Source organism: Panthera tigris, chromosome B2 (assembly GCF_018350195.1).
Source record: "Panthera tigris isolate Pti1 chromosome B2, P.tigris_Pti1_mat1.1, whole genome shotgun sequence".
Taxonomy (NCBI): Eukaryota; Metazoa; Chordata; class Mammalia; order Carnivora; family Felidae; genus Panthera; species Panthera tigris.
This window is the reverse complement of record NC_056664.1, coordinates 38868543-38896528: the sequence shown is the minus strand read 5'-3', so window position 1 is coordinate 38896528 and position 27986 is coordinate 38868543. Positions and strand designations below refer to the sequence as shown.

At 45.9% G+C, this 27986-nt stretch overlaps 1 protein-coding gene across 1 annotated transcript; it reads right to left on the bottom strand.

Moving 5' to 3' along the window:
* Positions 1 to 467: 467 nt before the first annotated feature.
* On the bottom strand, positions 468 to 26702 carry LOC102954557. The gene is made up of 4 exons (XM_042987596.1): positions 26475 to 26702; positions 25578 to 25771; positions 15859 to 16022; positions 468 to 633 (listed from the first exon to the last, which is right to left on the bottom strand). Exons 1-4 carry the CDS (start codon positions 26581 to 26583, stop codon positions 468 to 470), a joined length of 633 nt encoding a protein of 210 aa, XP_042843530.1. The 5' UTR covers positions 26584 to 26702.
* Positions 26703 to 27986: the final 1284 nt, after the last annotated feature.

The following is a 27986-nucleotide window of genomic DNA, read 5'->3' as shown; positions in this document are numbered from 1 at the left end:
AGACACAGGCCTGCTCTCAGAGAGTTCCAGTTTGAGAAAGGGAGACACAGCCTGGTCTTCAGAGAGCCCAATCTGAGGGGCATTAGATAGGCCTGCCCTCAGGGAACTCTAGACATAGGCTTTTACTCAAAGAATCCTCAGTCTGAGGGAAGAGAGACAGCTCTTGCCCTCACAGTGTCCCAGTCTGAGGGAAGAGACAACCCTGCTCTCAAAGGACTTCCTGTCTGAACAAAGGTTCCATTCTGATCTGGGAGACAGTGTTCAATCTCAGTGACTTTCTAATAGAGAAATGTGTTTGAGGGTTCCATTTTCAATGGGGAACTATACTCATTCATTTGTTCATCCATTCATCCATTCATTCAACAATATTTATCCAGCACATGTTGAGCGTTCACAGCAAGCACCAATAAGCACTGGGGAATTCACTTAAAAGACTCAGTCCTTGTCCCTCAAAAACACCATCTTATTTAGGAGGCAGATACATAAATGTTTTTATAATAAGCTCTGATAAGTGATTGTAAGCAAAGTGAATTCACGGTTCTGGGGAAGATATGATCTAACCTTTCCTTGGAGAAGCTGGTATGCTCCTCCTCTACTCTCAGGTTTCCCATGTCTCCATTTCGCTGTGGAGTCCTGAAAATGATAGGAACAGGTAGAAAACAGTGTTGGATAATGATGTTTTTTACTTATCTATGAATTTGTTCAATAAATATCTTTGGAGACTAGAGTACAGTATTATATAATATTGGGGGGCTCGAGAGGGGCCTTGGCATAATCCCTGCTCTCAAGCAGCTCATGGCCTGTAGACTTCTCAGCAATTCTCATTTGATTTATTCCAGAGCTTTAGAACAAAACTCACCTGCGGGTCATGTGGCCTTGTCCCCAACTCCTGGTATACAGGTGCCTGGGCTGAGACCCTGACCTTCTGGGAAGAGCCATCTGAAACCCATCACATTTACCTGACCCCTGCTCTTAAGAGATCTCGGTTTTAAATGATCAGCTTTCCTCCAAACCTCCTGTATCCCCTTCTCATTTTGGAGTGTTGTGGAGGAGCAGTGCCCCCAACCCACTTACTCTGCTTTTTTTACTTTTGCTGTGCTACACAGGGGCCAGGCATCTCTGTGGTTTCTGCACACTAAAAAGCCCTGAAAACAATGACCAGAAGACAGGTTTCCAGGCATCCAGAGTCAAGATCTGTGAGATATCTATTTCACTGGTAAAAGCTGTGTCACACATCGGGGAGATAGGGGGTGCAGGGGGACAGTGAACCAACCGCACACTTTGGGGATTGGAGCAATGGTTTAAGGCCTGACCTAAGGGAGTCAGGGTGAAGTGATCACTTTCCTGAGACCTGGAATGTGAGAATATTGCTCATGGAAATAGCTATCATTAGAGGTGGCAAGGACCTTAGGCATAGCTGAGTTAGCCAAAGGCCATGCTGCTATATGGAGCCTCAAGACAGTGGCTGCTGGGAGTTTATGAAATATCCCACAGACTGGTGGATGATCTGACACCCAGAGTCCCAGGCTGTGGGTACATGTCTGTCCCCCTCAACATGGTCCTTCCATCACTGAGTCCAAGAGAGATGCTCCAGGGGAGGCCAACTGCCAGCGTGTGGAAAGGATTAGGAAGAAGTGGAGAGTGGGCCTGTTTTTTTTTTTTAAAGGGTACACCCTGGACAATGCTTAGGTGCATGCTTTCACTCATATCCCAAGGCCTGAACTTCATCACCTGACCACTGGTAGCTGCAAGGGAGGCTGGGAAATGCAGTCTGTAGTTGGGCAGCTATAGGCTTCTCTAAAACTTGAGGAGTGCCTGGGTGGCTCAGTTGGTTAAGCATCCAACTCTTGATTTTGGCTCAAGTCATGATCTCATGGTTTGAGAGACTGAGCCCCACGTAGGGCTCTGAGCTGACAGCACAGAGCCTGCTTGGGATTCTTTCTCTCCTTCTCTCTCTGACCCTCCCTTACTCTTTCTCTCTCTAAATAAATAAATAAATAAATAAATAAATGTTAAAAAAAACAACAACAAAACAAAACTTGGGTGATACCAAAACCAAGAAGAGGAAACTGGACAATGGGTCATGGTTTGCAGTTCTTGTCATAGATAAAGGAAACATGGCAGGAAGGTTTATTTCCCCAAACATTTCAGCTCTGCCTTTCTGTTCCCACAGAATAGCAAGAATCAAGGGAAAAGCCCCCAGAGCCAGCAGCTCAGAGGCAGAGAGATTTTGAATTGCTTTGATGCCACCTAGGAATGGGATGGGTCCCTTCAGAAGGCAGGGCTGAGGCCCTCACTCTGCAGGGCTGGTGCCCGCAGCCTGACTACAGTGGCAGGAGGTGAGTACTAGGCTGCAGGATGGCTCACGGCAGCCACAGAGCCGGCGGCCGGTCCTTCCAGGATTCTGGCTGATTGGCATAGATGCCCCACCTCTTAGCCTACACCTTTCTACATCATTTCCGTACACAGTAATGGCTCCCTCCTACAAGCATGTGTGGGTGCTGCCCAAGGGCTTGCTCCACCAGAGCACACTTGGGCCCTCCCACAAGGCAGAGGTGCCAGACAGTTACCCTGGGGACTAACCCCTGACCGATCATGAGTGGCAGTTCGTGCATCAATACCAACTCTGAGGCGTATCCTACACAGCATTCCAGAGTTCCCCGGGGCAGGGGAGCGGGGATCAGTCCCCAGTCGCCCACACCTGTCTTAGCTTCCTCTCCTTCCTTATTTCCTGTCTTCCCTGTGGGTACTTCCTGTTGTCACCCCTGCACTAAACTACTTGTCCTGACATCATTGTCTTAGAATCTGCTTCGGGGAACTCAGTCCGGGCACCTCAGATGATCGGCCCTCCCTGCTCTGTCCAAGTGGAGAGAAAATCCTACAACCAAGAGGGGTAGGGGTGCAAACCAGGAAAGACGGGAAGTTACATCTTATTGTCACCACACTCCCAGCCCCTGGCATAATACCACATACAGGATGGGGGTGGGTGCTCAGAAAGTATTCTGTCCATTGAATGAATGAACCCAAGGGTACTCTGTCATCAACTTGCTGTGTGACCTTGGGTAAGTCCCTTTCCCTCTCTGAGCTACACTTTCTCCATCTACAAAGAGGGGATAATAACATCACCTACTTAGAAGAAGGGATGAGAAAATAACTATGAATGAGCTTTGTGATTCTAATGCCCTGCAAATCATAAGAGGTGCAAGATTGGAAAGCTGCCTCTGATCCTCACAGTGGCTTTTCAAAATGCCCAAGTAGGAACATTTTACTGGCTAAAAAACAGCATCAATTTTCTCATTGAAATTCTTTTATTCAACAAAGTGAATAATCTTAGTGGAAGGAATATGCATTATATTTTCTATAGGATTCATTAAAGTTGTTTCCATTTTGAATTAAAAACATGTGGTTTAGGAATATTTATGCGAAATCGTCCTGTGCAAACAGAAAGACTGCTCCTCACTAATCTCGTTTGATGGCATGAAATGGGCCAAGGGTGGCTGGGCCTTTCCCAGAGCCACAGGGCTGCTCAGAAAAATTCATTCATTCTGTAGATACACCATGGGCATGGGCTCTGGCCAGACACTGTGCTGAGTATGGCTGTGCCTTGGTGAGCCCACATGGACATGGCCCTGCTGTCATGGAGCTGTTAGTCTCATGGGGCAAAGAACGAACAGAGTAGCAGCACTGAGAGCTGAGCCATAAGGACTAGTACAGAAAAAGTCTTTCTCCAACAACTAAGGCAATGAAGCTAGTGAAGAGAGAGAGAAAGCACTCAGGGGAAGGTTGCTTGAGCTGAAGTCTGTGACATTATCTGGGAGAGAAAAGGCAGGAGATCCTCTTAGAGAAGATAGAATATGCAAAGGCCCTGTGGCCTGAGGTGGTACCTGGTGGGTTTGAGGAAGTGAAAGAAGATCCTTGTGACGACAATGTGGAAAGCAAAGTATGAAGTAGAGAGAAATGAGGTTGCAAAGTGGGCAGGGAGAGATCCCAAGCAGCCTTGGAGACTATGCACATTTAATCTGAGAGTGGAATCCAAGTCTTACTCATTTTTTTCATAATTGTAATATGAACCATTTTTTTAATGTTTATTTTTTATATTTGAGAGAGACAGACAGAGCGTGAGTGGGAGAAGGACAGAGAGAGAGGGAGACACAGAATCTGAAGCAGGCTCCAGGCTCTGAGCTGTCAGCACAGAGCCCAATGCGGGGCTGGAACCTATGAACTGTGAGATCGTGACAGAGCCGAAGTCGGATGCTCAACCGACTGAGCCACCCAGACCTACTGAACGATTTTAAACGTACGGAAAAGATACACAATGGACACCCATATACCTGCCACCTTGATTCTACAACTAACATCTTGCTTTGTTTGTTTGTTCACATATCTTCCCAACTATCCATCCCTTACTCATGTTTTAATCCATCTGATTTTCTATCCACTTCAGCCCTAAACACTTCAGCATGCACATCATATCACTGACAATCGTGTAGCCGAAATTCTTATCAAGATACAGAACGTGCCATCATGCCAGAAAGTTCCTTTGTTCCCCTTCTCAGTTAATCTCTGCTCAAACTCCCAGGCAACCACTATTCCGATATTTTGCATCATATATTAGTTTTGCCTGTTCTAGAACTACATATAGATGGAATCATTCAGTGTATACCCCTTTTTGAGCAATGCTTCTTGCACTCAGCCTGTTTTTGTGATTCACCCATGTTGTTGTACATATCAAGAGTTAATTTCTGAGAGGTTCCGGAAGATGGCGGCGTAGGAGGACGCGGGGCTCACAGCGCGTCCTGCCGATCACTTAGATTCCACCTACACCTGCCTAAAGAACCCAGAAAACCGCCAGAGGATTAGCAGAAGGGAGTCTCCGGAGTCAAGCGCAGACCAGAGGCCCACGGAAGAGGGTAGGAAGGGCGGCGAGGCGGTGCGCGCTCCACGGACTGGCGGGAGGGAGCCGGGGCGGAGGGGCGGCTCGCCGGCCAAGCAGAGCCCCCGAGTCGGGCTGGCAAAAGCGGAGGGGCCGGACAGACTGTGTTCCGACAGCAAGCGCGACTTAGCGTCTGGGAGGTCATAAGTTAACAGCTCTGCGCGGAAAGCGGGAAGGCTGGAGGACAAAGGGAGGGAGAGCTGCTGAGCCCCCTGACGGCAGAGCTCAGCTTGGCGGGGAACAAAGGCGCCAGCGCCATCTCCCCCGCCCATCCCCCAGCCAAAATCCCAAAGGGAACCAGTTCCTGCCAGGGAACTTGCTCGCTCCGCGCAAACACCCAACTCTGTGCTTCTGCGGAGCCAAACCTCCGGCAGCGGATCTGACTCCCTCCCGCTGCCACAGGGCCCCTCCTGAAGTGGATCACCTAAGGAGAAGCGAGCTAAGCCTGCCCCTCCAGCCCCCGTGCACCTTGCCTACCCACCCCAGCTAATACGCCAGATCCCCAGCAACACAAGCCTGGCAGTGTGCAAGTAGCCCAGACGGGACACGCCACCACACAGTGAATCCCGCCCCTAGGAGAGGGGAAGAGAAGGCACACACCAGTCTGACTGTGGCCCCAGCAGTGGGCTGGGGGCAGACATCGGGTCGGACTGCGGCCCCGCCCACTAACTCCAGTTATACACCACAGCACAGGGGAAGTGCACTGCAGGTCCTCACCACGCCAGGGACTCTCCAAAAGGACCAAACGGAAGAATTCCCCTCAGAAGAATCTCCAGGAAATAACAACAGCTAATGAACTGATCAAAAAGGATTTAAATAATATAACAGAAAGTGAATTTAGAATAATAGTCATAAAATTAATCGCTGGGCTTGAAAACAGTATACAGGACAGCAGAGAATCTCTTGCCACAAAGATCGAGGGACTAAGGAACAGTCACGAGGAGTTGAAAAACGCTTTAAACGAATTGCAAAACAAAATGGAATCCACGATGGCTCGGCTTGAAGAGGCAGAGGAGAGAATAGGTGAACTAGAAGATAAAGTTATGGAGAAAGAGGAAGCTGAAAGAAAGAGAGATAAAAAAATCCAGGAGTATGAGGGGAAAATTAGAGAACTAAGTGATACACTAAAAAAAAATAATATACGCATAATTGGTATCCCAGAGGAGGAAGAGAGAGGGAAGGGTGCTGAAGGGGTACTTGAACAAATTATAGCTGAGAACTTCCCTGAACTGGGGAAGGAAAAGGGCATTGAAATCCAAGAGGCACAGAGAACTCCCTTCAGACGTAACTTGAATCGATCTTCTGCACGACATATCATAGTGAAACTGGCAAAATACAAGGATAAAGAGAGAATTCTGAAAGCAGCAAGGGATAAACGTGCCCTCACATATAAAGGGAGACCTATAAGACTCGTGACTGATCTCTCCTTTGAAACTTGGCAGGCCAGAAAGGCTTGGCACGATATCTACAGTGTGCTAAACAGAAAAAATATGCAGCCGAGAATCCTTTATCCAGCAAGTCTGTCATTTAGAATAGAAGGAGAGATAAAGGTCTTCCCAAACAAACAAAAACTGAAGGAATTTGTCACCACGAAACCAGCCCTACAAGAGATCCTAAGGGGGATCCTGTGAGACAAAGTACCAGAGACATCACTACAAACATAAAACATACAGACATCACAATGACTCTAAACCCATATCTTTCTATAATAACACTGAATGTAAATGGATTAAATGCGCCAACTAAAAGACATAGGGTATCAGAATGGATAAAAAAACAAGACCCATCTATTTGCTGTCTACAAGAGACTCATTTTAGATCTGAGGACACCTTTAGATTGAGAGTGAGGGGATGGAGAACTATTTATCATGCTCCTGGAAGCCAAAAGAAAGCTGGAGTAGCCATACTTATATCAGACAAACTAGACTTTAAATTAAAGGCTGTAACAAGAGATGAAGAAGGGCATTATATAATAATCACAGGGTCTATCCACCAGGAAGAGCTAACTATTATAAATGTCTATGCGCCAAATACCCGAGCCCCCAGATATATAAAACAATTACTCATAAACATAAGCAACCTTATTGATAAGAATGTGGTCATTGCAGGGGACTTTAACACCCCACTTACAGAAATGGATAGATCATCTAGACACACAGTCAATAAAGAAACAAGGGCCCTGAATGATACATTGGATCAGATGGACTTGACAGATATATTTAGAACTCTGCACCCCAAAGCAACAGAATATACTTTCTTCTCGAGTGCACATGGAACATTCTCCAAGATAGATCATATACTGGGTCACAAAACAGCCCTTCATAAGTTTACAAGAATTGAAATTATACCATGCATACTTTCAGACCACAATGCTATGAAGCTTGAAATCCACCACAGGAAAAAGTCTGGAAAACCTCCAAAAGCATGGAGGTTAAAGAACACCCTACTAACGAATGAGTGGGTCAACCAGGCAATTAGAGAAGAAATTAAAACATATATGGAAACAAACGAAAATGAAAATACAACAATCCAAACGCTTTGGGATGCAGCGAAGGCAGTCCTGAGAGGAAAATACATTGCAATCCAGGCCTATCTCAAGAAACAAGAAAAATCCCAAATACAAAATCTAACAGCACACCTAAAGGAAATAGAAGCAGAACAGCAAAGGCAGCCTAAACCCAGCAGAAGAAGAGAAATAATAAAGATCAGAGCAGAAATAAACAATATAGAATCTAAAAAAACTGTAGAGCAGATCAACGAAACCAAGAGTTGGTTTTTTGAAAAAATAAACAAAATTGACAAACCTCTAGCCAGGCTTCTCAAAAAGAAAAGGGAGATGACCCAAATAGATAAAATCATGAATGAAAATGGAATGATTACAACCAATCCCTCAGAGATACAAACAATTATCAGGGAATACTATGAAAAATTATATGCCAGCAAATTGGACAACCTGGAAGAAATGGACAAATTTCTAAACACCCACACTCTTCCAAAACTCAATCAGGAGGAAATAGAAAGCTTGAACAGACCCATAACCAGCGAAGAAATTGAATCGGTTATCAAAAATCTCCCAACAAATAAGAGTCCAGGACCAGATGGCTTCCCAGGGGAGTTCTACCAGACATTTAAAGCAGAGATAATACCTATCCTTCTCAAGCTATTCCAAGAAATAGAAAGGGAAGGAAAACTTCCAGACTCATTCTATGAAGCCAGTATTACTTTGATTCCTAAACCAGACAGAGACCCAGTAAAAAAAGAGAACTACAGGCCAATATCCCTGATGAATATGGATGCAAAAATTCTTAATAAGATACTAGCAAATCGAATTCAACAGCATATAAAAAGAATTATTCACCATGATCAAGTGGGATTCATTCCTGGGATGCAGGGCTGGTTCAACATTCGCAAATCGATCAACGTGATACATCACATTAACAAAAAAAAAGAGAAGAACCATATGATCCTGTCAATCGATGCAGAAAAGGCCTTTGACAAAATCCAGCACCCTTTCTTAATAAAAACCCTTGAGAAAGTCGGGATAGAAGGAACATACTTAAAGATCATAAAGGCCATTTATGAAAAGCCCACAGCTAACATCATCCTCAACGGGGAAAAACTGAGAGCTTTTTCCCTGAGATCAGGAACACGACAGGGATGCCCACTGTCACCGCTGCTGTTTAATATAGTGCTGGAAGTTCTAGCATCAGCAATCAGACAACAAAAGGAAATCAAAGGCATCAAAATTGGCAAAGATGAAGTCAAGCTTTCGCTTTTTGCAGATGACATGATATTATACATGGAAAATCCGATAGACTCCACCAAAAGTCTGCTAGAACTGATACATGAATTCAGCAAAGTTGCAGGATACAAAATCAATGTGCAGAAATCAGTTGCATTCTTATACACTAACAATGAAGCAACAGAAAGACAAATGAAGAAACTGATCCCATTCACAATTGCACCAAGAAGCATAAAATACCTAGGAATAAATCTAACCAAAGATGTAAAAGATCTGTATGCTGAAAACTATAGAAAGCTTATGCAGGTAATTGAAGAAGATATAAAGAAATGGAAAGACATTCCCTGCTCATGGATTGGAAGAATAAATATTGTCAAAATGTCAATACTACCCAAAGCTATCTACACATTCAATGCAATCCCAATCAAAATTGCACCAGCATTCTTCTCGAAACTAGAACAAGCAATCCTAAAATTCATATGGAACCACAAAAGGCCCCGAATAGCCAAAGTCATTTTGAAGAAGAAGACCAAAGCAGGAGGCATCACAATCCCAGACTTTAGCCTCTACTACAAAGCTGTCATCATCAAGACAGCATGGTATTGGCATAAAAACAGACACATAGACCAATGGAATAGAATAGAAACCCCAGAACTAGACCCACAAACGTATGGCCAACTCATCTTTGACAAAGCAGGAAAGAACATCCAATGGAAAAAAGACAGTCTCTTTAACAAATGGTGCTGGGAGAACTGGACAGCAACATGCAGAAGGTTGAAACTAGACCACTTTCTCACACCATTCACAAAAATAAACTCAAAATGGATAAAGGACCTGAATGTGAGACAGGAAACCATCAAAACCTTAGAGGAGAAAGCAGGAAAAGACCTCTCTGACCTCAGCCGTAGCAATCTCTTACTCGGCACATCCCCAAAGGCAAGGGAATTAAAAGCAAAAGTGAATTACTGGGACCTTATGAAGATAAAAAGCTTCTGCACAGCAAAGGAAACAACCAACAAAACTAAAAGGCAACCAACGGAATGGGAAAAGATATTTGCAAATGACACATCGGACAAAGGGCTAGTATCCAAAATCTATAAAGAGCTCATCAAACTCCACACCAGAAAAACAAATAACCCAGTGAAGAAATGGGCAGAAAACATGAATAGACACTTCTCTAAAGAAGACATCCGGATGGCCAACAGGCACATGAAAAGATGTTCAACGTCGCTCCTTATCAGGGAAATACAAATCAAAACCACACTCAGATACCACCTCACGCCAGTCAGAGTGGCCAAAATGAACAAATCAGGAGACTATAGATGCTGGAGAGGATGTGGAGAAACAGGAACCCTCTTGCACTGTTGGTGGGAATGCAAATTGGTGCAGCCGCTCTGGAAAGCAGTGTGGAGGTTCCTCAGAAAATTAAAAATAGACCTACCCTATGACCCAGCAATAGCACTGCTAGGAATTTATCCAAGGGATACAGGAGTACTGATGCATAGGGGCACCTGTACCCCAATGTTTATAGCGGCACTCTCAACAATAGCCAAATTATGGAAAGAGCCTAAATGTCCATCAACTGATGAATGGATAAAGAAATTGTGGTTTATATACACAATGGAATACTACGTGGCAATGAGAAAAAATGAAATATGGCCTTTTGTAGCAACATGGATGGAACTGGAGAGTGTGATGCTAAGTGAAATAAGCCATACAGAGAAAGACAGATACCATATGGTTTCACTCTTATGTGGATCCTGAGAAACATAACAGAAACCCATGGGGGAGGGGAAGGAAAAAAAAAAAAAAAGAGGTTAGAGTGGGAGAGAGCCAAAGCATTAGAGACTGTTAAAAACTGAGAACAAACTGAGGGTTGATGGGGGGTGGGAGGGAGGGCAGGGTGGGAGGGAGGGCAGGGTGGGTGATGGGTATTGAGGAGGGCACCTTTTGGGATGAGCACTGGGTGTTGTATGGAAACCAATTTGACAGTAAATTTCATATATTAAAAAATAAAAAAAAAAATAAAATAAAATTAAAAAAAATAAATAAATAAATAAATAAACACTAAAAAAAAAAAAAAAAAAAAAAAAAAAAAAAGAGTTAATTTCTTTTTATTGTTGAATGGCATCCACAGGAGATGTATCTATCTATCTATCCATCCATCTATCTAGATAGATGGATGGATAGATAGATAGATGATAGATCATGCTGGTTGTTCCTCCTGTTGTTAATGAACATTTGGGTTGTTTCCAGTTTTGAGTCATTGTGACTAACACTATTATGAGCATCTTTGTATATCTTTTTGAAGATACGTGTTTTCACTTGTCTTGGGTAAAGACCTAAGAGTAGAATTGTTGGGACAGCAAGTTGATGTGTATTTTGCTTTGTAGGAAACTTGCAGACCTTTTCCAAAGTGGCTGTACCATTTGACTTTCCCACCAGCAGTGTAAGAGAATTCCAGTTGCTCTCCATGCTTATCTGCACTTTGCGTTGGTAACCTTTAAAAATTTTTAATGGGTAAGTGTGTAATAATAGTTCATTATGGCTTTAATTTGGATTTCTCAGATGGGTAGTGATGCTATTCACCTGTTCCATGTGCTTACAGGCCTTTTGGTGAATTGTCTGTTAAAATCTTTGCTTTTTTTTTTAAGTGGATCGTTTATCTTCTAATTATTGACTTATTAGGAATTCTTTATATATATCCTGCATCTAAGTCTTTCATCAGCTACAGTAGTAATTATTTATTCAACAAGTGTTTATTGAGCCTCTACGACATACCCAGCAATGTGCAGACACCAGACAGCGTGAGGTCTGCGTTGTAGAAAGCTACAGTCTCCAGGTCTTTTGACTCCCAAGTCCAGCACTCTTTCTAGTACACTCACATTTTCCTTCAAATGGATGGCTCTGGATTCCACCTGTCCCCAGGATCCTTGAATGAGCAGGAAGGGCCTCACGCCGGGCATCAGATAACGTTACTGTTTTTGAAACCCAGCTCAGCCACTTACTTGCTGTGTAATAGGGGGCAAGGCACCCAACTTCTCTGAGTCTCAGTTTACTCATCTATAAACACAGAACAAAAAAAACCTCTACCTCTTGCATTTCCTGTGAAGAGCAAAGGGGCAAAAACTTTCTGGCGTGATGGCACATTGGGTAGCTTGATAAGGATTTGGGCTACACGATTGTCAATGATACGATGTGCATGCTGAAGTGTTTAGGGCTGAAGTGCATAAAAAATTAGATGGATTAAAAAGTGAACAAGGGATGGACAGTTGGGAAGATATGTGAACAAACAAACAGATCAAGATGCAAGTTATAGAATCAACTAGGCCTACATAGGGTAGGCCCTCAGCCCATGTCAGTTTCCTTCTTTCTTTTTCTCATGGACAAGACCCTACCCTACCCCTAAGGTGACTTCAGCAAGGCTTGTTCTACTCTTGCAGGGCTCTAATGGGTAAAATTATTTAGTTTAAAAATGAGATGTTTACGATGGTGCTAAGTGGGGCACCCTTACTCCCTCCGACGCTGTGCTCATGGCCTCTGCTTTCCAGAACTGATGAGGTTTCCTGGGTTTGTTAATGGAGTGTGTTGTGTGTTTTTAGTGTTTATTTATTTTTGAGAGAGAGAGAGAGAGAGAGAGAGAGAGAGAGAGAGAGATGGGGAGAAGTAAAGAGAGAGGGGGGCAGAGGATCCAAAGCGGCCTCTGTACTGACAGCAGTGAGCCCAATGTAGGGCTTGAACTCACGAACTGTGAGATCATGACCCAAGCCGAAGTCGGATGCTCAACCAACTGAGCCACCCAGGCGCCCTTAATGGAATGTGTTTTTAATGGGCTTCCTGATTTTACTCCATCAGCAAAGGGCTAAGGACTTACTGGCCTGGGAGTGAGAGGACCCCATTCCCATGTGTCCCCATCTCCAACCTGCTGTGTGCTCTGGGCACTTTCTCGTCCCCTCTCCCGTACTCTCTCTGCTGTGAAATGGGATAAAGAGGTCTCTAATGTCACCTCCAGCCCAAATATTCTGGGCCTGTGGGTTTCTTATGTCCTTGACGGATACTGGACAAGAGCCAGAAACACATTTTCAAACAGAATGGCCCATTCGGTCAGCAAGCATGTATTAAGCATTGTGGTATGTCCTTATGCTTTGAGGGTGCTGTGGGGTGGGAGGCGGCAACTATTAGATGCTTCATCACAATGCAAAGAGTCCCAGTCAGACTAACATTTTAAAAAAGAGAGAGCATAAATGTTGAAGAAAACTATCAATGTCCTTAAAAAAAAAAAAAGAAAGAAAAAGAAAAAAATTAAATAAATAAAAAAAAAACAACCATATGCCCAGCTACCCAGGTGCCTCTGCTCGCAGTTTTCCTTCAAACCAACCTCCTAACCATTAAGAACTGATGATTCTCTTGATTCACCCAACTGCTAAAATTGGGGCAGTCTCTCCTCCCCCTTTATTCCTGCCTAATTAGAAAACATTTCTCTCTTGATAGACACCTCTTCCCTGTAAGGGTTTTGCAAGTTTGTTTGTTTGTGTGTGTGTGTGTGTGTGTGTTTGAATTTCTATATTGGTGAGATGAAAGCTATATCTCTTCTCTAATTTATTAATTCGGTAAATCCAAAGCTTCATGAGAGGGATTTGTGCAAACTGGTCAAATAGGCAGCAAACCCAGGGGCGCAACAGGAGTCAGGTTGGCAGTGCTGGGCAGGGCCGGGGGGGGGGGGGGAAGAGGGGGAGGGGGCGAGGGCTTTGGTCCCCTGCTGCATGGATCAGTCCCAGGAGGCAGCATTGTGCAGCATATCAGAGCTGCCCTTTGGCACCTCCTTGCCGGGGGACCTCGGCACATTGCTTAGCTTCTCTGGACCTCAGTTTTCTCATCTGTAGAATGGTGATGGTGATAATGCTAACCCATCAGACTGTTTGAGAACTAAACATGGCAGCGAATGGAAAAGCTCTCAGAACCTTGCGTCCTGCAAATCTTAGTCTCTGTGTCCATCTTAACTGTTAGGATTACCTTTCGCACCTAGACGCTTGGGGAACTGTCTTGGAAACCACTGACACAAGGAGGCCCCTGACCGAGCTTCTTGGAAGCAAGGGTCCTCTTGAGCAGGTAGACACATAAGAACGAACCTCAGGCTCCTTCTCTCAGGCCCTTCTCCCTTAGGATGCTTCTTCTTCTGGATTTTCCCTGAAGCCTTATCCTCAAGGGATAATTTCCCCAACATCCTTTTCCTTCTGAAGCTCCCGGTCTCCATTTATATGTAAATTGGATGTCTGAGTTCATGAGTCCACAGAGTTTGTTGAAACTGGCTTTTTACATTTCAAGGGAGGCAAAAGAAATACCAGGAGGGAAAGAGATGCAGTTTTTCACCCAGAATAAATCTTGTTCTTGCCAGCCCCTGACAACCACTGCCCCCCCCCCCCATTAGCAGGTGCTAGACCCAGGGGCAGTGATTTCCTATTCCAGAGGGTCTCCCCAACACTGTTCCCCAGGAGGATCATTTAATGGGGCCCTTGCCATCTTCAATCAACCCCTCATAAGACTGGCACCTTCTACCTCTTTAAGCTTTTTATACCTGCGGCAAATGCTTCCAGACAACAGGGGCAGGACTAAAGGCCAGCCTGGGGAAGAGAAGGGCCCACTGCACTGCTCTTTTCTCCCTCCCGCAGACCCTGCCTCCTCCCAGCCCAGCCTATCCTGAGCTGGAGGGAGCCCTGGAAGAGGAGTCCTGGGTACACTGAGAACCACACGTCACTGTTAGCGGGCTGGGTAACAACAAGCTTCCCTTTTATCACCTCCTTTTATTCTCAAGAACCCTTGGAGGGGATGCCATTAGCAGCCCAGCTTCCCAGATCAGGAAGCTGAAGCTCAGAAAACGTAAGGAATCAAGTTGAAGCTGACTCCTGAGAGCAGAGTGCCGTCCTCTGCCGTGGGTGTGACACTGTGGGGGGAGGGTGATGAGACCAGGATTTGGCCCTGGTCTCTGTGGGACTCCTAATCACCACTCCTGCTTGGAATAGACTCCCTGTAAGCATCACACAATGAGTTTTCAAATAAGGAAGATGCTGCAAAACCTGGAGAACATCAAAAAACTCTTCTGGATGCAATTTAGTGTGCCTGAGAGATTCAAGGAAGGATGCTGGGTGCATTCGGCAATTTAGGACCATCACTGCTGTGCTGAACACACGGAAGGCAGGCAAGCCAGTGCTCAGCCTTGGCTTCTGGGAGGAGAAGCGGATAATGGAAGGTTTCCTGCATGGTCCTGGCTTATCTTCCTGTGAATATGGTGATTGGATTTCAGAGTCAAAGATGGCTGAGCTCACAGAACGTTTTGGACATGAGGACTATTTCCCCCCCCGTCACCAGACAAATAATAGAGAGTAATACTAGCTACCACTGAACTCCTGTGCTAAGCAGTTCTTAGATACACACGTAAGGGTATTTAACATAGTATTTCATTCAATGCTCATGAGCCCAGGAGTTAGGTATTTCCCCTGTATTACGGACAGGCACATGGCTCCCCAGAGAAGTTAAGTGGCCTGAGGTCACACAATTGGGAACTGAGGGGTTGGAACCCAGGCAATCTGGCTGCAGAATATGGATTTTAATCTCATTTTGTATTCTGTAACTAGTTCCTGAGGCCTGATGGGAGCCGCATGATGCTGGGTGCCTGAGAAGCCAGAACTTCATTGATGTTTATGGCCCTGTGATGTGAGGCTTGTCTGGATTTGCTGAAGTTGCCACTGCGTGACAGCTGGCTCCTGCCTTCAGGACCACAATGGTGGCTCATGGTGACAATTCAACCAGTTCACACCTGGGTATTACATCAGAAGGGAAGAAGGCAAATGCCATAGGAAAGGAAAAAGTAAAACACTAAGGGTTCAAAGGAGGTAGGGGTGTTTCTCAGAAATGGCTTCAGGAACAGGTATCACAGGAGAGAAAAGGGTCATCTCACTACCCTGGGCCTCCGCACCTGCTCTCACTGTTAACATTCTCTTCCCTCTCCACTCCACTTCTTCTGGCCAACACCAACTCATCTCTTGCAGTCTCCACAGAAGGGTTCTCTTCCTTGAAGAGGCCTGGATTGTACAGCTGGGTCACGATAACTATCCCTTCAATAAGCCCCCAGGCCCCACATGTCTTCCATACTTGGCATCCCTCAGGATTGCCCATGGCTTCTTACCTGAGGGCTTGTGCACTCCCCTGGGCAGGGGGATACCCGGCCAGTCCTGCTCCATTGTCAGCCTCAGGAGAGGGCTGGGCACTCAGCACCAACGGCGAGATTGCTGTGCTCCAATTCATGCTGTCCTCCGCCAGACAGATGAGCTCCAAACCCAAAGGCTGCAGCTGTAAGAGAGCCCGGGGTTGGATAACGAGTCACTGGGAAGTGGAGCTTCCGGGGAAAAGAAAGGACCTCTCTGCTCCAAGTGAGGTCCTGGCCCATTCCTAACAGCTCTTTTAGAAGTGTAGACTCCCAGGCCCACCCAGTCTTGCTAACCCGAATCTACATTTTAACAACATCCCCAAGTAATTTTTGGTGTGTGTGTGAGCATGTGAGAAGCAATGGCATCAGGAGCCATAAACAGAGTGTTTGGGGTTGCTTGAAAACTCTTCATGGCGCCGGCTGACTCCACAGGTCTAGCACACAAGGGTCACGTTCAGGAACGTCAGCTCTGAGACGTTTGTGGGCTAAATCCTAAGGTCAGTGTGCAGGGGTGGAAAAGTTGGAGACACAGCAGCATCGCAGGTGATGTCGTGGCAAAGGTGGTTTGCATCCTTCTTTCCCTCTCACCTGTTCCCCGGGGACTTCCCTGGTTGTCAGTAGATAGGCATGCAAGGGTTAATCCTCAGGGCCTGAAATCATGTTGGGGTGGGAGCGGGGCTGGGGGGCATTCCAAGCTGGGCCTCACCTCTGCCTGTTGTGTCCTGGACTGCCCTGATTCTTGTGCGTCTGTGCAAATGTGTGTGTCACGTGTGACCTTGGAGTCCCAACCCAGTCTTCTTTTCTCACATGCAAAGCACTTTTGCAGAACGCAGGACTCCCGTGCAGTCCCTCTCCACTTATGCTAGACTTAATTATTTAAATTTAGTCCATTAGTGGTTCTATATTTAACTTTTTAATCGAATGAATTATTAGTCTATTAATAAATGATAAAGTTTAACAGCTGTTAATGAGCATTCAAAATAGATAAATTATTTCATTCTGTAACACAATACCAATATTTGCCCATGAAACAGAAGAGTTGTCTGTAGAAGAAACTCTCCTCTTTTGACCTGGTTCTCTTTCCTGTTAGCAAATATGAAGCAATTAATTATTATGTCACAGAAATAAGAAAGAGAGGGGGGGAAACAGAGATGACTTATGCGCTGTGAACATATCTAAATTTTTTTAATGTTTATTTTATTTTTGAGAGAGAGAGAGAGAGAGAGAGAATGAGCGGGGGAGGGACAGAGAGAGAGAGAGAGAGAGAGAGAGAGAGAGAGAGAGAGAGAGAGGGAGACACAGAATCTGAAGCAGGCTCCAGGCTCTGAGCTGTCAGCACAGAGCCTAATGCAGGGCTCAGACTCACAAACTGTGAGATCATGACCTGAGCTGAAGTCAGCGCTTAACCAACTGAGCCACCCAGGCCCCCTCCCATTCCTTACAACTAGGGGAGATAAGGAATAGACCAGGAGGTTTGCCACTGGCTACATGGCTCCATACACTGGTCAAGAGTAAATTGCCCATCCCTTGCTCTCCAGGTGTTCCCCCTGCTCCCAAATGTTGCTGGTGGAGACCCACACGAAACCAGGAAAAGTGGTAGACGGTGGGGATGGAAGGGAGCGCCACAATGAATAAGTAAAGCATTCAGGAAAATACCGTTCCTTTTATTACATAGGGAGTGTAAAAGGCATGTAAATAAAAATATTTTATTCTGCATTTTGAACATTAAATTTCATTGCATACCCCATGTGCTTTGTTACGCAGACTGACATCTGCTAAGAATGAGATTCTGGAATTGCTTTTTTAGCGTGTGTGATTCTAAAAGATTCTAGAACAGTGTTTTGGAGCTTCCCCTCATGCAAAAACCTAATACAGGCATACCCTGGAGATATTGTGGGTTAGGTTCCAGACCATCACAATTAAAGCAAATACAATAAAAAGAGTCAAATGAATTTTTGGTTTCCCAGTGTATATAAGGTATGTTTACACTATACTATAGTCCCTTAAGTGTGCAATAGCATTATGTGTAAAAAATGTACTTAATTTAAAAATATTTTATCACTAAAAAGTGCTATCATCTGCGCTTTCAGCGAGTCATAATCTTTTTGGCCGAGGGAGGGTCCTGACTCCATGTTGATGGCTGCTGATTGACTGATCAGTGGCAGCTGAGGGTTGGGGTGGCTGTAGCAGTTTCTTAAAATGAGACAAAAATGAGGTTTACTGTATTGACTCACTCTTCCTTTCACGAATGATTGCTCTGCGGCACGTGCTGCTGTGTGATAACATTTTACCTGCGGTAGAGCTTCTCTCAAAACTGGAGTCCATCCTGTTCAACCCTGTTGCTGCTTTGTCAATTACATTTATGGAATATTCTAGATCCTTTGTTGTCATTTCAACAGCCTTCGCAGCATGTTCACCAGGAATAGATTCCATCTCAAGCCACTTTCTTTGTTCATCCATAAGGAGCGCCTCTTCATCCACTCAAGTCCGATCATAAGCTTGCAGCCACTCAGTCCCATCTTCAGGCTCCATTCTGATGCTAGTTCTCTTGCTGTTTCCACCCCATCCACACTCATTTTCTCCACTGAAGTCATCCATGAGGGTTGTAATCCACTTCTTCCAAACTCCTGTGAATGTTGATATTTTGATCTCTTCCCATGAACCACAGGTGTTCTTAATGGCATCTAGAATGGTGAGTCCTTTTCAGAATGTTTTCAATTTACTTTGTCCAGGTCCAGCAGAAGAATCACTATCTGTGGCAGCTATAGCCTCATGAAGTGTATTTCTTGAATACATTTTGAGTGTTGAAATGATTCCTGGATCCATGAAATGGATGCAAAATGGATGCTGTTTGAGCAGGCATGAAAACAACATTAATGCCATTGCCTATCTCCATCAGAGCTTTTGGGTGACCAGGTGCATTGTCAATGAGTAGTAATATTTTGAATCTTTTTTCTGAGCAAAAGTCTCAACAGTGGGCTTAAAATATTCAGTAAACCATGTTGTAAATAGATATGCTGCCATCCAAACTCTGTTGTTCCGTTTACAGGGCACAGACTTAGCATATCTCTTAAGGGCCTTAGAATTTTCAGAACAGTAAATGAGCACTGGCTTCAACTTAAAATCACCAGCTGCATTAGGCCCTGACAAGAGAGTCAGTCTGTCCTTGGAAGCTTTGAAGCCAGGCACTGACTTCCCATCTCTAGCTATGAAAGTCCTAGATGGCATCCTCTTCCAATACAATGTTGTTTGGTCTACACTGAAAATCTGCTGTTTAGTGTAGCCACCTTCATGAGTGATCTCAGCTGGGTCTTCTGGATAACTCACTGCAGTTTCTACACCAGCACTTGCTGCTTCCTTTGCACTTTTATGATATGGAGATGGCTTCTTTCCTTAAACCCCATGACCAAGTCTCTGCTACCTTCGGGCTTTTCTTCTGCAGCTTCCTCACCTCTCTCAGCCTTCACAGAATGGAAGAGTTAGGGCCTTGCTCTGGATTAGGCTTTGGCTTAAGGAATGTTGTGGCTGGTTTGATCTTCTATCCAGACCATTCAAACTTTCTCCATATCTGCAATAAGGCTGTTTCACTTTCTTATCATTCATGTATTCACTGGAGTAGAACTTAATTCCCTTCAAAAGCTTTCCCTTTGCCTTCACTGCTTGGCTAACTGGCCTACCTTTTGGCCTGTCTTGGGTTCATATCATTTCTAGCTTTAGATTTAGAGCGAGAGACGTGGGACTCTTCCTTTCACGTGAACACTTAGAGGCCACTGCAAGGTTTTTCATTAGCCTAATTTCAATATTGCTGTGTCTCAGGGAATAGTGTGGCCCAAGGAGAGGGAGAGAGACGGGAGAACACTGGTTGGTGGAACAACTCAGAACACACACATTTATTGATTAAGTTCACCATCTTATATGGGTGTAGTTTGTGGCTCCCCCAAAACAATTACAATAGTAACACCAAAGATCACTGGTCTCAGGTCACCCTAACAAGTACAATAATAATGAAAATATTTGAAAATTTGTAGGAATCACCAAAAGGCACTCAGAGGCATGGAATGAGCAAATGCTGTTGGGAAATGGCTCTGACAGACTTGCTCGACACAGGGTTGCCATGGACCTTCAGTTTGTAGAAAAAATGCAATGTCTGTGAAGCACAATAAAGCAAAGTGCAGTAAAATGAGGTATGCCTGTATGTGTGTATCCACATTGTGTTTGTGTTATGTTGGCCTACATAAATTAGGATTTGTTTTTCTGTCATGTGAAAAAAATGTGGCGGTCAGCGACCCATGCCTGTCAAGAGGGCTCTTTGGTGCCATTAATGTCCTAGCTTCTATTCGTCTTTTTGTCCCTCAAGGTCATCTGATGGGCTAAGAAGGCCACTAGAATTCCAGCCATCACATAGAATTCAAGGCAGGAAGTAGGAGGAATTGGGGAGGGCAAAAGAGTACCTGTCCCCCATTTAAAATGTTTTTATTTAATTTTTTCAGCTTTGTTGAGGTATAATTGACAATATTTAAAGTGTACAATATGATGATGTGATATGTATGCGTACACAGTAAAATGATTCCCACAATCAAGTTAATTAACATAATCATCACCTCATGTAGTTACTTGTTATTTGTTCTGGTGGGTGTTTTTTATTTTTGGGTGAGAATGCTTAAGATCCACTCTCTTGTCAAATTTCAAGTATACAACACAGTATTATTCACTGTAGTCACCATGCTGTGCATTAGACCCCCGGAACTTGTTTATCTTAGAACTGAGAGTTCATATATACCCTTTTACCAACCTCTCCCTATTTGTCTATCCTCCTAGCCCCTGGCAGCCACCATTCTACTCTGTTGCTGTGAGTGTGACTTTTTCCTCTTTCAGATTCCACACATAAGTGATGTCATGCAGTATTTGTCTTTCTCTGTCTGGCCTCTTTCACTTGGCATAATGCCCTCCAATTTGATCCGTGTTGTTGTAAATATCATGATTTCCTTCTTTTCTAAGGTTGAATCATATTCCGTCGTGTGTGTATACACATACATATATATGTACATATGTGTATATATGCATGTATACACATATATATGTGCATATATATATTCCATTTCCCATATATATTCTATATATATCTACAATAGCATACACACACACAAATGGGATATATGGAATGTATATTCTTAATCCATTCATCCACTGACAGACACTTTGGTATCTGCAAAGAACATGGAATTACAGACATCTGTTAGAGATGGTCATTTTATTTCCTTTGGATAAACACCTAGAAGTGGGATTGCTTGATCACATGGTTGGTTTTTTTTTTCTTTTTAATTTTTTGAGGAAACTCTATGCCATTTTCCATAATGACTGTGCCAGTTTACATTCCCACCACAGTGGATAAGGAATTCCTTTTCTCCACAGGGGGGAACCCCTCTTTTAAAAAGCTTTTCTAAAAGCCCCACCCAGTGACTTTCCCTTATGGTTCATTGGACATTCCTATCTGCAAAGAAGGCTGAGAAATGTCAGTTTGTTTTTTGTTTGTTGGCTTAAATGGCATATTTCTACTCTAAATACGTTGTGATTCTCATAGAAGGGACACTGAGTATTTGGTATTAAATCTCTGTCACTTAAGCAAAGGCACAGAACAACTCAGGCACCTGTCCCAGGTCTAACTGACTCAGGTGGATGATGGCAGATGATAGGGCATCCTTGAGGTACTGGCTGTTGGCGCTCTTACTTCCCAGATGGAGTTATCCTTGAAGGGCTTGTGAGGGAGTAGAGGTGAAGGATGAGGATAGAGGCCACCTTGGTGTCACTTTAGGGTGGCCCCCCTTCACTCCTGGACTTCTGAGACATCTCCATATGAGTGCTCTGGTCCCTGTACAAGTTTCCCTGTTTCCTTCTTCTGTAAAATGTGGATGGCAATATGACTCATCAGGCCACAGGGAAGAATAACAAGAAGTTAATACAAAACTTATAGCAAGATTTTTGGCATGTGGTAGATGCTCAAATATGGTAGTGGCTTCTTATGATGATGATGTAAGTGTGAGCCACATACAAGTGCATTTTTGTGTGTGTGCACACATGCTGTACAAACCCGTATGTGTGCATAGGCCTGTGCACATGACTGTGGTGGAGGAGATGGCAGGAAAGATGGAATGGGAGACTCTGGCAGGCGGTGTGTGTACCGCGGCTTTGATTCCTTGTGCCTGTGCTCTGCTCTGTCACCACACGGGGTACAGCAGGGCAGGGTGGGACAGTGACGGGCTGGCCTCTCACAGAACTGGGTTTCCATGGGAGGCGCTTTAACATTAAAAATTCCACAGTCCGATTTTGAGGGCAATAGGCAGAAAGAAGCCGGGTTGCCAAGCAACCAGCCATTAACAGGAAATTAGTCACTCATCTCCAAATGTCCTGTCCCATTTCTATTCCACTTCTCCCCATTCTGCCAAACAGAAACACACACACACACACACACACATACACACACACACACACACACACACACGGGCAGGCACCCAGACATACAGACACACACACACACACACACACACACACACACACACATACACACAGCAATATATCTACATGCCACAGGAACTCCTAGAGAGAGACTGCTCATTGCCAGGCTCACCACCAGCTTGAGCAGGCAGACCTGTTCTCTCTACCTGTCTCTGCCTCTCCTCCAGAGGCTTCCCGCCCTTGCCCATCCTCTCCATCCATGTCTCAGCGCTATTTATTCAATGGGCCCTGATGTCCGTGTTTGCATATGTTCCTTCTGCCTCCTGGTCAGACCGCAAACTTCCCAAGGACAGGAACTATTTCTCCTTCATGAGGCTGGGAGCTCTCCATGAATGGTGACAGCCAGTCTCTCAAATCTATCCCTAACCTGATCTCTCAAACCCCATGCAACTCTGTCGGAGACCCTGCCCTCAAACCTAACTTTTGACTCACATTTCTTGCTTCATTACTGTGGGCTGTACCTGCTGTCAAAGGGGAGGGGCCATCTCAATACTCACTCAGGGTGGGTAAGTCATTGATAACCCTCATGGGGAAAGGAGAGGGAGCAGAACAACCCTGTTTATCTCCCAGAACCAGCAAAGCAAGACCAGTGTTTGGGGGCTCAGGTCAAGGACTCCTTTTGCCTCAACCCCCTCCCAACAGAGAAGGATGAAGCAGGGGCCTCGTAGGTCACCTGGTGCCTCCCTCCACTGGAGCATTCCCCTTCCTTGGATCCATCTTGCCCTGGTTGTAGTGGGTGATGCTGGGGTCCTCACAGATACAAATATATGTGGAGAGAAAGCCCAATCCACAGGATCACCATTCCCACCCTGAGCCCTATTTCTAGAAATTTGACCTTGAATCCTGAAGACCGTTCTCACACTGTCCCTCCCTCCACACATCCAGTGACACAGACAACTGATGTTTAATTAGTAATGTCAATTGGGCCAGACACTGTGCTAGACTCTGTTGTGATTCTCTTCCAGAAGGAGCACATGGCCCAGGAAAAGTAGCACACATGTCAGTAATCAATTCCAGTTGTTAAGTTCCCAGTGGAGTCACATGAAAGGCTATGGAGACCCAAGAAGTGATTCAATTTTTAGAGGTTGAGTGGGGGATGGGGGGAGAGAGAAACCAAGGAGCAGGTGATCTTTCAGCTGGGCTTTGGTGTACGTATAGGAGTTTGCTAGAGAGAAATGTTTGGGAGAGTGTGGGAGAGAGGGCATCCCAAGAAGAGCTAATAGCCTTTCAGGATTCTGGGGAGAGTATTGAGTTTGGTAAGTTCTTTACAGATTTTGGACACTAACCCTTTATCTGATATGTCATTTGCAAATATCTTCTCCCATTCTGCCGGTTGCCTTTTAGTTTTGTTGATTGTTTCCTTTGCAGTGTAGAAGCTTTTTATCTTGCTGAGGTCTCAATAGTTCATTTTTCCTTTAATTTCCCTTGCCTTCAGAGAGTCGTGCTGTGTTTTGGAAGTTAACATTTAAAGATCAGGGGATGGTTAGGGCACCTGTGTGGCTCAGGCGGTTGAGCATCTGACTTCGGCTCATGTCATGATCTCACAGCTTGTGAGTTCGAGCCCTGCGTTAGGCTCTGTGCTGACAACTCAAAGCCTGGAGCCTGCTTCCAATTCTGTGTCTCCCTCTCTCTCTGCCCCTAACCCACTTGCATTCTGTCTCTGTCTCTCTCAAAAATAAATGAACATTAAAAAAATTTAAAGATCATGGGATGGGAACAAGGAGGTTCAGTCCCCAGCTCTGACCCTGACTAGCTGTGCATCCTTGCACAATTTATGCCACCTCTCTGGGCTTTGTTTTCTCATTTGTAAAACAATGGGACTGGGGTGATCTCTGAGGTTCTCCTCAACTCTGACGACCCAACTGTGTGTTCTTTTTAATATGAAATGTATTGTCAAATTGGTTTCCATACAACACCCAGTGCTCATCCCAACAGGTGCCCTCCTCAATGCTTATCACCCACCCTCCCCTCCCTCCCACCCCCCATCAACTGAACCGTGGTTTTGTATGTGTGGTATTCATGTGACAAAGGGGAAAGGAAAGTCAGGTGGGTGTGGGCAGGGGCTGCACATGTGGGTCTGCAAACTACATGGTCTTCCTTCTCACATCTTGACTCTTCCCTCCAATGCCTTCCGGGGGTCACCAGACAGCACAGACCATTCATAGAGTTGCAGTGACCTTTGTAGAAAATCGCCCATTTCAAAAGCTTTAACTAAATTTCCAATCAATGTGGGAGGCTTTTCAGCAGGCACTGAGAGGTGTCCTGGAGTGACAAAGTAGGCTGGCAGGTGTCCTGGACACCAACAACAGGTAGTGCTGAGGTCACTTCTGCCTGACAGTGCTCTGAGCTGGGAGAGTGGTAACATTTTGTTTCCCTGAAGCACTAGCTTGTAAGGAGCATTCTTTTTTTTTTTTTTTTTTTAGTGCTTATTTATTTATTTATTTTGAGAGAGAGAGGGAGAGAGAGAGCAGGGGAGAGGCAGAGGGAGAAGGAGAGAAAGAATCCCAAGCAGGCTCTGCATTGTCAACACAGCACCTGATGCAGGGCTCGAATGAACCGTGAGATCCTAACCTGCGCCAAAAAGTCAAGAGTCAGAGGAGGTGCCCAGAAGGGAGAAGGCCCCCAAGACAGGCTGATGGCATGCTGTTGTTCAGGGTAAGCTCCTTCCCCAGGGCTACGGGAGCTCTCAGAGCTTGCACAGTGACTTCTGGGCAGGGCGGGGGGGGGGTGCCCTCCCGCTGCCAGGCAGAGGGACTCCTGGAACCCACTGACCCCATCTCAGCCTCCCATAATCATGATTTTCAATGCCCTTCAAGGCCTCAGGAAAGGGGACACTCTTGCAGTGACAGGAGCAGGGCCAGGAGAGCTTGACTGCTGCCCCTGTCCCCCTGGGTGGTCACCGCTTCCTGGCCCGAGGCTTTGAATCTTCTTCAAAGCCTTTTCTGTAATGTGAAAGAAATGTAATTTATTTGTCAAATCAAAGGCTCCTTAGCTGTGCAGAGACTGCTCAGCCCAAACATCCTTGCCTTGGGCAGAGCAGGGGCCCAATGACTTGCCACGGGTGTGCTTGTGCATATTTAATTTAATTTATATTTATGGAGCTCTGGGCTGCCTGCCTATGAGGGGCCCGTGTGCTTGAACGTCCCCTTCTGCGGGCACTTCTGTCTATAGGGAGGCATGCATACCTGTGTACGTGGCATACATCCACGCACAAGTGCCCTCCAGCATCTGTGGTCACACATCTTGTGCAGGCCTGGCTGGGTGGTTCCGGCTGCTGGGTGCCTGTGTGAAGATGCCAATGGGATGCAGGAGGAGGGCAGACAGAAAGCTTGTGCTGGGTGCCCAGACCACACGAGAATCTCTGAGAAGCTGTTGGAGGCTGGGGGGCCAGGGTGTGGAGGGTGGGAAAGGCCCAGGTCTTTTGAAATCCAACATCACCACTCGTGAGGGGCTTAAGGGGGTCAGTGCCTCTGTCTGCCCTCCATCTGGTCAAAGGCTTCCCCACTGTAGCCCCTTATACCTTATCGTGAACCCTGTAAGCACCAGTCCAGCCTCCTTTCCCCATTGGAGCAGGGGCTGGCAGCTGGCTGGGGAGGGAGGAAGAGGGTAAACATAGAAGGAGCTTCTTGGGCAGCTGGATGGAGGAGAGACTGAGTGAAATGGGGGCATGTGCATTACCTTTCCCAAGAGAGGGGCAGACAGTAACAGGTGGATCCCCTGGATTGCATCCCCAAGGCTGGGCACCCTCCTCCCTCCTTAGAGGCCAACAGACCTTGTCTGAAGGGTCTGGGGAGGCAGCAATGACGTGGACTGAAGGGCCAGACATAAAAGGACGGTTTCATCACCCAGATGGGAGTTACATTCTCAGTTTTTACAGGGCCCTTGAGAAGAAGAGGCAGGTTTTTCTACTTGGAGCTGGCTGGGTTTGGGGAAGGTGCTGATGAACTTGAAAGGAGGCATTGGGTGCAGTTGGGGAGGGGCCGCCCCATCTCAGCATGGAAGGGGCTGAAGGGGATTATTTTTTGCAAAAGGTAGGGTGGGGGAGGGGGTCTCAGTCTCCCCATACCCCGCTGCTCTCTCACCTTCCTGAGCTTCTTCTTCCCGGGGTTCTTTCTCTCCCTGGTTTCTCCATCCAGACTCTCCTAAGCGCAGCTGGCCAGCCTCTCCCCGTTTTCTGAGGGACCACTGCATGCCTGGCTCCTCTCTGTGATGTCACCAGAAGGTTCCCCTGCTCCCTTGCCTGGGCAGGGCAGGGAGGCACTACACACTGCCTAAGATTCCCTCCATGCCTCCCAGCTCCCCCTCTCTAGGAACCCAAAAGCTCTCAGGATTGTTAAAGAACGGTGTGGTGTGTAATTAACATTCCAGGCTGGTGGGTGTGCAGGTACTGCAGGACTCTGGGAACCAGGGTGTCTGGTGGGGGTGGGGGGGATCACCTTGCTCGTGTGTTCCCCTTGTTTCTCCCTCCCTTCCCCCCTCCACCCCGGTGTGCGTGGATTCACACGTGTGCTCCTTTTCTGCATCTGTCTGTTCTCCTCCCTGTTCCCTCCCTCCTTCCCAGGTCCTGCTCTCCTGGACTCCCGCTGCCTCTCAGGCTTTCATTGTTAGTGTTTTTTCCACTTCCTGCTTCTCGCCCTAGTGTCTGCCTGCCTCTTTCTCTCCAAGTGTTCTGATCTTGCTTTCGGTTCCTCTCCCTGTCTCCCTTCAGGTCTCCCTCTGTCAACCTGTCTCCATCTCTCCCCATACCCCACCCCTCCCTTTCTGACTGTAAATGTTCAAATACATGAAAAAGGCCAAACCCCATGTGCCTGGCAGTAGAAAGTACCTTTGCAACCCCAGGAGCGTGGCAGAGACTGTGTGGTACAAAGGGTTCCCAATTACTGCCTCTCAGTGCTGGGTTGACTGCTCTAAAAAAAGAGGAATTACGGGTAAAGAGGCCGTGGCGAGGCCGTGGGGCTGGAGGTTAGGCCGGCAGAAGTGAGTGTGAAGGGAAGTGAGCATTTCTCAGTCCCAGGATGCTCTGGGGGTCATTTTCGCGCCTTTCCTCACCTGACTCCAGATCCAGAGCACAAGCCTTCTCTTCATCTGGGTCCCCCTGAAGGTTGGTGCTTACACCCACCGGGAACCCCACATGCAGGTAGACCATCAGACTCCCCTGTCACCCCCTGTGAGGTATGGTAGCCCCACTGTTCCTGGGCTCCAACTCTGTCACAGGCTCCAAATTCCCTTCTTATCTCAGTGACCATCTGTCTCCCAGGAGCTACCCTAACCCATACTTCACTCATTTCTATTCCTTCTGACTTTTTTGTCTAATGGGGGGAGAGGAGGTGGGAAGGGGCTTTCCAAAAGGAAAACTTGACCTTTTCGTGTTTAGGAGGACCACCTCTGAGAGGCATAGGAGAAGCTGGCATGGATTCTAGAATGAAAGATCCATCCGGCTCTCCCTTGTGTCCTTGGGCAAGTTATTTTGTCTCTTGGAACCTCGGTTTCTTCATGTGTGAAGTGTGGGTTTCACTGCATCCCCCTTACAAAATAATAATAATAGTATCTGAGAGGTAACACCCACCTCGAGGGGCCATTTGTTAGGAACCAGT